General features: G+C 36.7%; 1 protein-coding gene across 7 annotated transcripts in view; it reads right to left on the reverse strand.

The window, feature by feature from the left end:
* The window catches only part of UBR2 (ubiquitin protein ligase E3 component n-recognin 2), a 126,318-nt gene that overhangs the window by 112,924 nt on the left and 734 nt on the right, over nt 1-12,660 (reverse strand). For 5 of the 7 annotated variants that reach the window (XM_077903988.1, XM_077903986.1, XM_077903987.1 and 2 more), the window contains exon 2: nt 3,393-3,652. In XM_077903988.1, the coding sequence (XP_077760114.1) occupies nt 3,393-3,652 (260 nt within the window). Of the gene's footprint in view, nt 1-3,392; nt 3,653-6,174; nt 6,257-12,660 lie in introns of those variants that run through there. The other 2 variants (XM_077903989.1, XM_077903991.1) reach the window with 2 other exon arrangements.

The following is a 12,660-nucleotide window of genomic DNA, read 5'->3' on the forward strand; positions in this document are numbered from 1 at the left end:
AGCAAAACTATCTAGTTCATTGTCCTCATTTCATTCACTAATATTTTAACAATAAAGAACATCTCTCAGAATTTAGGAACTAGACAGATTTAGTCACAAGAAAAGAAGAACATTTTTCCTATTTTCCCTCTCTTTTTACTGAATTTGAATGAAAAATTCATAGGAGACCAATATATGAGGATCAATAAAGATAAAATGAAAGTATCATGGATTTGAGAATCTGAGAGCCCTGGTTTCAATTTTTATGGCTGCAGGTAAGTCACTTAACCACTCTGAGCCACAGTCTCCTTGGGGATATTATCTCAGAAGTTTGTATAAGGATTAAATATGATTTCATATGAAGCACTTGGCATTAAATGTAACACCTAAAAGGTGCTCAAAAAACATAAGCAACTTTCTCTGTTAAAATAAATACTAGGACTTCCACTTCTGGTTACAATAGAGTAACTGGTACTCAACCAGCCTCCCACTGTACACAGCCATAAAACTAGATGAATACATAAGGCTCTCTGATCGAGGGAATAAACTCCCACCTGTGGCACACTGAACTAGAATCTAAGTAGTGCAAGAAGGTCTCACTAAGCTGAGACTAGATCAAATTTGGGGCAGGTAAAAGAGCTAGAAGCCTTGGAGCAGGAAACCAGAGAGGGATTATATGCAGGACAGGGAAGACTGCGAAAGGACAGTCTATGTGGTAGTCACCTATGGATGAGTTCTTGGCTGAGGGTTGGGCTGCACATGCAGAGGGTGACACTTGTCAGAGAATGGCTGCTATGGAATCAAGAATGCCACAGAGATACCTGAAGTCCAGCAAGCAAGCAGTGTGAGAGGTCTCTGGAGTTCTGGTCAAGGCAGATACCCAGATGATTCAACATGAAGGTGTGACCATACATCTTAAAGACTTCTCTTAGATCTACCCTAACAAGTGGAGGGGGAAGGCTACCACGCCCAGCATAGGGTGTGGAGCTCAAATGAGTAAGGAGGGCAATCACATGGAGCTGGGTGGCAGTGGCAGCAACAATGAAGAATGGTTGTATATGAGGAAATGATCAAATAAATAAATATTTTTAGGACAATGAGAATCAGATTCATGAGAAAGGAAATCACAAATATGCAAAGGGAGAAAAGAGAGAAGCCTGTGGCATTCAATTGGAACTGGAGAGATTACTCTAAATGCATGTTTTCAATATTTCTTTCAGTATGTACCTATAGACATATATAAAATACAGATCCACTGCAAGGGCCTAGGATTGGTGACATACCAATAGCAACACTTAGTATTTTATTTCTTAAGACTAGTATCTACTGAAAAGGAACCAGGCTCCTTAGAGAAATGACTGATTTCAGGTCTGGGGGAGGAGAAAGTCCAAGATGTGCCCTAAATATCTTGTGTTAGAACAAGGAAGTGTTCAAAGAATAATGGGGACATGAGAACAAAGAAGATAGGGCCTCCCACTAGTTAAATCCAGAACTATTGGAACACAAGAATGTTGGGCTTCCGTGAATAATGTTGGGCTTTCATGAATATATACTGAAATAAATAAATGAATAAAACGAATGTTTGATAAGAAATAGGATATTTAAGAGCTTAGAGTATCTCTCCACAAAATTTACTGATTATAAAGGGTAAAAGAGTAACTTCACAGTAGAGAAGTCTTAATCAAATGATCTAAATTAACATCATCAGTTATCAAATAAAAATTATATGCTACTTGATAGAGTAAAATGAGAATGAGAACATGTGATTTCTGTGATATTCCTGTGAAAGATGCAACCTGACTCCAATCATAAAGTGGATCAGACAAACCCAAATGGACATTTAAAAAAGTATCAAGATCATGAAAAAAAAAAAAAAAAAAAAAAAAACCCACAAAAAACACAAACAAAAACCCTGAGATAATATTCCAGATTGAAGATTAAAAGAAATGATATTCAAATATATGTGGTGGAAATGGATACTTTTGCTACAAAAGACATTACTGGAACAAGCGGATCTCAGTTTCTTTGTCCGTTGCTTCAAACATCAATAAGAGAACTCAAAGAAGTTTTTATGAAGACAAAAATTACATCTAACCGTATTTCAAAATATAAAAAGATCTCTACTGGTATTCTAACCACGCTTATAAAAAAAAATTACCATAGAAACTTACAGGCCTTAACCAAAATTGAACTTAATAAATTTAAATCTTATAGGAAAAAGTGTTAAGAAAAAGAAATGTTACATAAGGCCTCTATAAATAGTACATCCATGCAATGGAATGTTACCTAGCTATATCAGCTGATATGGACAGAAGTCAAGATTCTGTTAAACAGAGGAAGGAAAATTTAGCCCAAAATATATGTAACACATACTCCCTTTTGTATGTATGTTTGCATATATGTGTAAGATAGCCATATATATAGGCCTAGATATGCATAAAAAATTTCTGGAAGGATACATAAGAAACTGTTGACAATGACTAGTTCTGTGAAATAGAGGAGTAAATGGTTTCAAAGGTTTCCTCTCCATCTACTGCCCTTGTATACTCAATTCTCAACATTTAAAAAAATACAAAAGGTTAAGTTATTCTATAGCAGTTAAGTACATATAGCAACCAGATAATGGTTTCTAACTACCATTCCTACCTAAAATGAAACTCCTTGTTGAAATGGCTGATTCTACATATGGTTCAGAGTAAGTACAAAGTAAGCTATGGATATCTTGTGCCAGAAAGCAAAGAAGCACTCAAAGACCAATGAAGGTGAGACACCTGGGTGGCTCAGTGGTTGAGTGTCTGCTCAGGGTGTAATCCTGGGGTCCCAGGATAGAGTCCTACATAGGGCTCCCAGCGGGGAGCCTGCTTCTCCCTCTGCCTGTCCCTCATGAATAAATAAATTAAAAAAAAAAAACACCCTAATAATGAAGGCATGTAAAAAGGATGACACTAGTGTGACAGGGCTCCCACTGGCCAAATGTAAGGTAATGTGGACATTAATAAGAATCACTAACTAGAGGGGCGTTTGGGTGTTCAGTTGGTTAAGTGTCCCACTCTTGATCTCAGCTTAGGTCTTGATCTCAGTGTCGGGAGTTCAAGCCACATGTTGAAAAGAATCACTAACTAGAAAACTATCAAGAAAAGTAAAGAAGTGACTATTACAAGTCAGGGCAGCAGTTAAATACAGGGAAGGCACAAAGCACACAGTGGTTTTCTGGAATGCTGATGATGTTCTATTTCTTGACCTGGAAAATAATTACATGAATATTTATTTCATGATTATTTAATAAACCATACGTGTTTACTGTGCAGACTTTCTTAATATAGATGTATTTTCTAATTTTAAAACAAAAACAAAGTTTTAGGGAAAAAACATAAAAACAAGAGCCTTTTAGAAAGAAAATGACAATATTTTACCTGCAAGAGTATGTAGGCTCTCCTACTTTAAAAACACGACCACAAAGATGAGAAGGTTTATTTGCTTGTTCAAGTTTTGGAAATCCAAATGCGGGATCTTCACCACAAAGGTACCATTCCATTGGTCCCAACAAAACATGCTGTGCCAGCATGTCCTCCTTCTGTGGAAAAGGGTTGGGACCCCTGCAGTAGATTTTGGGTACATAGTGGGCTAAATGCTGGTACACTTCTCTAGTGAGGTCAGTTGCTTGCAGCCATTTCTTTAAAAAAAGAAAAAAGGAAAAATAGGTTTAAACAATGTTAAACTGCTAATTTGAATAAACCTACTATATATTCTTTTAGGTACAAATATAATGATAAAAGTGTCATATATTTTGTTGATGTCACTCATAACTGTGTTTTCTTTCCAAAAAGGGTAAAAATCATTTAGAACTTTATTAAAATGCCAAGCATTTCAGAATTCTACTTTACTTCCAAGTAAAATGATCCCTCTCCTCAAAATGACTCTTGAAGCAACCTTCTGTAGGGAGTTATAGGAAAATGACCACAACAAATCATCATATAAAACACTAGCCAGGGACACCTGGGTGGCTCAGTGGTTGAGCCACTGCCTTTGGCTCAGGTTGTAATCCCTGGGTCCTGGGATGGAGTGCCACATCAGGCTCCCCACAGGGAGCCTGCTTCTCCCTCTGCCTATGTCCCTTCTTCTCTCTGTATATCTCTCATGAATAAATAAAATCTAAAAAAAAAAAAGACACTAGTCATTAGGCCCATCTGACTTCCTTTCTAATAATGCTTTGCTCAAATGATATACTGACTGTGATCTGGATCCTCATGTCAGTTTGCTGATAGGAAGAGTATGCAGTGAATACAGACAGCCAATATGCCACTTAGACTTCTCATTGATTAATGATACACCAGTCTCTTATGAATATGAGTCTACAAGAGATTTTGTTCTATCAATTACACCTTCTTTCTCTAATCAACCTGTCTATAAGCCCTTTCCCCTCTGCTCTCCCAGCCCAAAAACAAACAAAAGCCACTTTTCTGTCCTAAACTTTTATGTGATAATTAACCTCCTTTCAACTGAGCTAGAGCTGAAGTTAATGAGGTGACTTTTGGAAAGCCCCTAGGGATGGAGACCTGGTTGCCAGGGGAACAAGCCATGTGATAAGAAGGTTGGTATAGCCTCCACCCCCAGCCTCAGGGAGGGGAGAGGGGCTGGAAGTTGAGCTAATTATTAACAGACAATGCTTTATTCAAGTATGCTTACATAATTAAGCTTCCATAAAAATTTTTTTAAATTTATTTATTTATGATAGTCACACACACACACACACACACACACACACACAGAGAGAGAGAGAGAGAGAGAGAGAGAGAGAGGCAGAGACACAGGCAGAGGGAGAAGCAGGCTCCATGCACCGGGAGCCCGACGTAGGATTCGATCCCGGGTCTCCAGGATGGCGCCCTAGGCCAAAGGCAGGCGCTAAACCGCTGCGCCACCCAGGGATCCCTCCATAAAAATTTCTATGTTGGGGTTCAAAGAACTTCTGGGATGGTGAACACAGAGCTACTGGGATGATGAACACAGAAGTACTGGTGCACCCACAGCATGGAAGCTCTGCATCTCTTCCCACATACCTTGCTCTATGCATCTCTTCCATCTGCTGTGCCTAAATTGTATCATCTTACAATAAATCAATAAACTAGTAAATAGTTTCCCTGAGTTCTGTGAGCCATTCTAGCAAATTATTGAACCCAGAGGGGGGTCATGGGAACCCTCAATTCGTAGCCAAGTGAGACAGAAGTTCTAGGTAACCTGAAGACCACTGCTTGTTACTGGCATCTGAAGTAGTGAGGAGGGCAGTCTTATGGGACTGAGCCCTTAATCTGGGATCTGATGTCAACTTCAGGTGTATAGTGTCAGAATTGAATTGTAGGACACCCACTTTGTGTCTCTGTAGGGGATTAGAGAATTGCTTGGTATGGGAAAAAAAAACACATTCAGTGGCCACAAGTATTGCTAAGTGTATAGAGAAATACAAGAAAGTTTCTCCTGATTTAAACATCAGTTCAATAGGTCTAAAACTGAACTTATGATCTCCACTACCCCTCCTCAAAAACCTATTCTCTCCACTTCCCTATTTTAGATACCAGCATCTACCTAAGTATCCACACCAGAAAAACCTGAAAATCTTCCTTCTTCCTCAATCCAACATCCAATTAGTCATGTCTTATCTATTAGGCTTCCTAAATAATCTGTTGATTCCATCCATTTCTTTCTCTCCATCTCCACAGGCATCATCCCCACTACTCTGATCCAAAACCCCCACTCCTATGTTTTACTAAGATTAGTGCAAAAATGTCCTAATCAGTCACACACACACACAACCCTGCTAGTCTTGCCCTTGTACAGTCCATTTTCTAACCTCAATATCAGAGTGATTCTTGCAAAACATCAATCTGATCATGTCATTCAGCTTCCCCTAGTATTTAAGATCAAGTCAAGTCCCCTGACATGGCTTATAAGGTCCTTTGCCTCTGTCATACTATTTTTCCTCCTTGTGACCTGTAGTGCTCCTCTCTGCTCTGTAGGCTATTTTCTACTCATTCTTCAGAACCCCATGTATGTTTCACTTTCTCTAAAATGCCCGCTCTGTCCATTCCTCACTCCCACCACCCATTCCCACTTCCTCTAGGTCTAAAACAGAACCCAGCCTCGTGGGCATTTATTAAAATCTGTTAACTAAATGACTATAAATATATTTATACTACTTACTGTCATATAACATTGATAGTGTAGAAAGATGCTCCAGGTGGCTTTAATGAAAGGAGAGATAATAGATCCAGGCCTGCAGTATCTAAAAACCAAACCAAATAAGCCCTAGATAAAGCATCCTTCAAACTACCTCCTTCCTTTTCCCTTTTATCTTCAACCTTTTCCCTGTATTGTCATTTATCCCTGCCAATTCTGTATCTTTATTTGTCCACCATACTGCTTTGAGTAATTGCAACTTATTTTGGCTCTAAACCAGGGAAATATTTTAAATCAGAATACATGAAAGGACTCACTTCTACAAAAATGCAGTTAATGGAACTGCTAACTCACAGGCCCAATGTTTACCTATGGATTACAACCGAAGATCACATTACATCCTGGTTAAAAGAGTTACCGTTCCAGTAATATCTAACACCATATAAGGTCTTCATTTTAACTCTTGTACAATCTTCACCTACTTCTTTCCTTCTAAAAATAACTATAGGGGCGCCTGGGTGGCTCCGAGGTTTGGTGCCTGCCTTTGGCCCAGGGCGTGATCCTGGAGTCCCAGGATCAAGTCCCACATTGGGCTCCTTGCATGGAGCCTGCTTCTCCCTCTGCCTATGTCTCTGCCTCTCTCTGTGTCTCTCATGAATAAATAAATAAAATCTTTAAAAATAATAATAAAATAAAAATAAAAAATAAAAAATAACTATATATAGAGAGAGATTTAAATATTCCTGAGGTGATATATATATTAACTTTCTAATCAACCTCACATTTTCATGTGTACTAAAAATGTAAAAATCTTCTTTGTAAATTAAGGGACAGAATTGAAGCTTCTTAGGAACACAATGAAAAAGTTTTCACCCCTGAAGAGAAACTATCTTTTTCAAATGTTACCAATTTAGTTGTGTTTACTTTATGCAACAGTAAGAAACTAAATTACTCTTAAAACAACAGCACTTTGCAGGAGATAATCCCACAGAATTAAGGATTTATCTCTTTAGAGAAGTGACTTGAAATCAAAATTGCACACACTAAGTTCTGCAATTACAAAAGGGTATTTTTTTTTTTTAAAGTAGTCAATAGTAAAAAAAAAAAAAAAAAAAAAAAAAAAAAAAAAAAAAAGGACTCAATAGTAAAAGGCAGAGTCATCAACCAAAAAGCAACCTAGGGCAGCCCTGGTGGCGCAGCGGTTTAGCACTGCCTGCAGCCCAGGGTGTGATCCTGGAGACCCTGGATCGAGTCCCACGTCAGGCTCTCTGCATGGAGCCTGCTTCTCCCTCTGCCTGTGTCTCTGCCTCTCTCTCTCTTTCTGTGACTAAATAAATAAATAAATAAAATCTTTAAAAATATATATTTAAAAAAAAAGAAAGAAAAACCTAAAATCTAATTCTCTGAGCTAAAAAGTACTTTTTGGCCACATCTAAGGATAAATGTTTAGTTGTTCACCCACTTTTCAGAAACTCTATTTCAAAATGTGAATGAAGATACAAATTATCCTAGGCAATTTATTTCTGGATAAAAATATTAAGCTTTAAATATTCAAAGAATTCAATCCTATGATCCCAGAAAGTTATGCTTCAGGCAATGTTAATTTACAAAACATTTAAAGGTTTTAACAACCATATTTGTTTTTCTTATATTTTAAATTCTCATTTTTCTTAAAACCACTTTTGCAGGATTTTAATCCAGGGAGAATAAAAGGTGATGCTTTCTAAAAGAAATTATGTGTCTTCTTGTGGCTCTAACACTGATAGGTCAAATCTGTTCATAGATTTTTTCTTTCCCTTTTTTTTTTTTTTTTTTTTTTTTTATTAAAGAAGTTTCCATGTCTAACATGGGGCTTTTTTAACTCACGACCTTGAGATTAAGCGTTGCAGGCTCTATCAAAGGAGCCAGCAGGGCACTCCCTATTCATAAATTCCTTAAACAAAAGATTAAGAAACTAATATCAACTTATGATTAAGAAAAAAAAAATCAACCTTATATAAAATATTTTATGTTTACTAAATGTTACTATATATTTTACTCTATTACTGTAATATTTATTATATGTAACATTATATACAATATAACATATTACTAATATTTGCTAATATATTACATATTATTAGTAAAAGCATTTCATCCTAAAAACTGTTTGTAATGTATTTTTATAAATTATTAAGAAGATATAAACATCTGGTTCAAGAAAAGCAGGCATTTTCTTCAAATTTAAAACCACCCAAAAGATTTGGGATCCACAACAGGCATTTAAACTTCATTAAACACTTAATATACAAAGCAAAGTACCTTCACATAAGAACTCTATACCAGAAATAATGAATTAGTGACTGGCAACACTATAGATTAAAAGAAAATATAATTGTGAAGAGAAATTGAGCAAGGGGAAAACATTTTTTGGCTACCTATCACAAAAATGGCTTACGTATTTCTCAAAAGAATAAAAGCAATGGCTTTTCCTATCCTCAGTAACATAAGCTAACTGTAATGATTTCTTCAACAGGAAAAACCATTGAGATTTCTAATTTGGTTGCATGTTAATCTGTCCTTATTTCAGACACTTGTGGCTGTCACACCAATGTGCACAACGAAGTAATAAGCACTATCTTATTAGAAGTCCTCCATAAGGGAAGTAAAGAAACTGTCAACTCATTCCACTAAAGTAAACATGTTATGACAATGTTTCCAGGAGCTTTCCTTTTTTGAATGCTAAATTTAAGCCTTGGGATAGAGAGCAAGTACAATAAACATAAAAATGAAAGAATCCCTAGAGGTTAGCCTTTTATTACACTAATTACTATTTTATACTCAATTAAAATTGTATCCTTTAACCACATTTGATTTTGTTTTCAAACAAAGATCACCAACATGTAAGTCAATTATAAAACAATAATCACTAGTGCTGAAAGGAGGTTTTTAAGACAATATTAAGAAAAATTTTAAACAAATCGTATTAAGAGTTCCAGAAGTGAAGTAAAAGCATTCACAAATCAAAATATAGAAACTCAATAATAAAAGTCTAATTTAAAAATGGGCAAAAGACCTGAACTGACACTTCTAAAGATGTACAGCCAATAAACTCACAAAAGATATTCAGTATTAACAGTCACAAGGGAAATACAAATAAAAACTACAATGAGATACCACTTCACACTCAATAGAATGGCTATAATCAAAAAGACAAGGACACCTGGGTGGTTCAATGGTTGAACATCTGCCTTTGGCACAGGTCGTGATCCCAGGGTCCTGGGATAGAGTCCCGGCATTGGGCTCCCTGTGGGGAGCCTGCTTCTCCTTCTACCTATGTCTCTGCTTCTCTCTGTATGTCTCTCATGAATAAATAAATAAAATCTTAAGAAAAAAAAAAAAGACAATAATAGTGTTGGCAAAGATATGGATGGAAAAATTCACTGGAACTCTCACATACTGTTGGTGAAAATGTAAAATGATGCAGTCACACTGGAAAACAGTTTAGCAGTTTCCCAAGACATTAAGCATAAAATTACCATAGAACCCAGCAATTTCATGCCTGAGTATATGCCCAAGAGAAATGAAGATGTATGTCTTCACAAAAATGGACACAAATGTTCACAGCAGCATGATTCGTAATATCCAAAAAGAGGAAACAACGCAAATATCCATCAACTGACAAACGGATAAATGATATATGGTATATTCATACAATGGAAAATCATTTGGCAATAAAAAGGAATGAGGTATTGATACACGCTACAAGGATGAACCTCGAAAACATCTGCTAAATGAAAGAAACCAGTCAAAAAGACAACATATTGTTATGGTTCCATTTATATGAAATTTCCAGAATAAGCAAATCAGTGGAGACAAAAAATAGATATGTAGTTTAGTTTGGGAGTTTAGGGGAAAACAGGAAGTAACTACTGATAGGTATAGGATCTTTTTTGGGGTGATGAAAATGTTCTAAAATTGTGGTGATGCTTGCCCAAATGTGGATATGTTAAAAAACAACTGAACTGAATTTATATATGTGAATTATGTATAAAACTGTCAAAATTTAAAAGCAAAAAATATCCAATATAGACATAAAACTCTACGTATTTCTTTTATGTTTGGGGAAAAACAATGTATGTACTTCTTAAATCACAATCATCCCCTGGAACACATTATAATAAAATCCGTGGAGCAAAAAATGTAGATAGACTCAGAGAAGTGCTAGGAAACTCATATTGTGGAATCAATTCTACCAAAAAAAAGAGAAAGGGGCCACTTAAAGATAGTTGATAAGCTTATAATTATCGAAGAGAGTGCTTAAATGCTTTTATTTGTGAGGCATGCTTGTTAGAATACATAAGATGACAAAAAGTCCTTCCTCCTCATAAAAGAAATTTAAAAAGCAGTGTATAAATAAAGTGTGAGAAAAATGACACTAAGCTTACTAAGTAATTTTAAATGGATATGATCCCACAAATTACCAGTAATGAAGGTCTAAAGGCTACAATAACTGCTTTGTTTACTCTGAAACTTACTCTTCACCCAAGAAAACCTTTTTAATCCTTTTTAATTTGTGATAAAGCACTGTGCTATAGCCTAAGATGAAAGAATAGTTTTAAGTGTTATGTGGTTTTAACTAAATACAGACAATAAACCCCCAAGCAAGGCCAGGTTATATAGCTGGAAGAATCTTGTATTTTTAATATTAGTTTGCATCTTCTTTAAGGACTTTTGTTGGTCTTTAAATGTTTTTTCATCTTTTCTCAGAAAACCATCTAAAAGTAAACAGAAAAGTAAAACATAGCTCAGATTGTGATCTTCACAAACTCAAATTAAGCCCAAATCAGTACATTTTGATTGCTTTTCCCTTAATTTCTCCCACTGCGTCTGCCTGAGAATTTCACTGCATAAGAATTATTGCATTGGTCTCTAACACCGTTTATAACTAGTTTCCACAGGAACTTCAACAAGGTGGAAAAACTCCAATCACTTGATAGCTTGTAGTTTCAGAATTGGAAAAATTTAGCACACAGCCTGTGTCGCTGGCCCAACAGCAACACACAAAATTCAGTGGGAGTAAAAACAACACCACTTTGAGGTCAGACAACAAATTAAAATATCAATATGGATATTGACACAATGACAGGGAATAGCTATCATTCTGATCATTTTACCGTCTACTTGTAACACTTTCATTTATTTTACTTTTTTTCATATCTCTTTGATAAATGAAAGGCAGATGTGGGATGAAAATCCTCTGGTTGTTGCGATATTATGTAGAAAGTAAATGAAAACAGACCTAAACAAGCTTGTTTAAAAAAAAAAAAAATCCAAGAGTCATCATTCAACAACACATTAAAATTTTCACGTCTACTCCTGTCAACTGCTTCCACTCTGACTTTAGTGTCCTCATCAATTCACACAAAAATCTCCTCAGGGACCAACAACTCCAAAGGGCCCTCCTAAAATTTTGTTCATAACATTAAGATTGTTGGCATGATTTCAAAGGTCACTCCCTCCCTAGAAACTAAGTTTTTATTTATTTATTTATTTATTTATTTATTTATTTATTTATTTATTTTATTTTATTTTATTTTATTTATTTATTCATGAGAGACACACAGAGCGAGGCAGAGACACAGGCAGAGGGAGAAGCAGGCTCCATGCATCAGGAGCCCAATGTGGGATTCGATCCCAGGTCTCCAGGATCGTGCCCTGGGCCAAAGGCAGGCGCCAAACCGCTGCGCCACCCAGGGATCCCAGAAACTAAGTTTTTTAAACAGGAGACCTCAGAGGTGAGGCCTAGGTTGTTTGAGTCCATTCATAATCATTCTGGAGAATCTGTTTTTTTTTTTTTTTTTTGACAATCTGTTCTAATGGCGTTCCCTGTCCTTGAGGAAAGGTGCCATCGAATGTATTAAAGTAATCATTATACAACTCTGCTGCTTACATGAGCATATTTACCACACACTTTCACTACAAAACTCGGTTTGAATGGTTTAAGTTTTTGGTTTAACTCTTCCTACTATTGCTGTGACCAAATCTCCTATTAGTTTCTGTACGTTGACAGCCGCTCAGTGTATTAACAATTCCTTTCCATCCACCTATCCCAACTCCTAGAAGAAGTTGTTGTTGTTGTTTTAATCTCCCAGCCTCCACTACTGCTTTCTCACACTCAGTAAACATGCCCAGACACTACTTTCGGCACATTCATCAACGCTGTCGACTGACCAAACCGGTGGGAAAATGCACTGAAGGGGGGTATAGGTAGAGGGAGAAGAACACCGTCGTTTGCACCCTTTGGTGCCTTAGGTCGAGCCCAGAAACAAAGTAGGAACCCGGTTTGGGCAGCCTGTTTCGGTGGGGAGGGCAAATGCTCCGCTAATGTGAGGAAAAGGATTAGGCAGGTGAAGAGGAGGGCGATTATACCCCCAAACCAGGTAGTGTCTCCCTTTCCCCCCTTCCAAGAGCTGACAAAAAGGGCAAAGGCCCTTGTGCTGGGGACCTAATGTGAGTGTGGGGGGGGGG

Source organism: Canis aureus, chromosome 7, assembly GCF_053574225.1.
Source record: "Canis aureus isolate CA01 chromosome 7, VMU_Caureus_v.1.0, whole genome shotgun sequence".
NCBI lineage: Eukaryota > Metazoa > Chordata > Mammalia > Carnivora > Canidae > Canis > Canis aureus.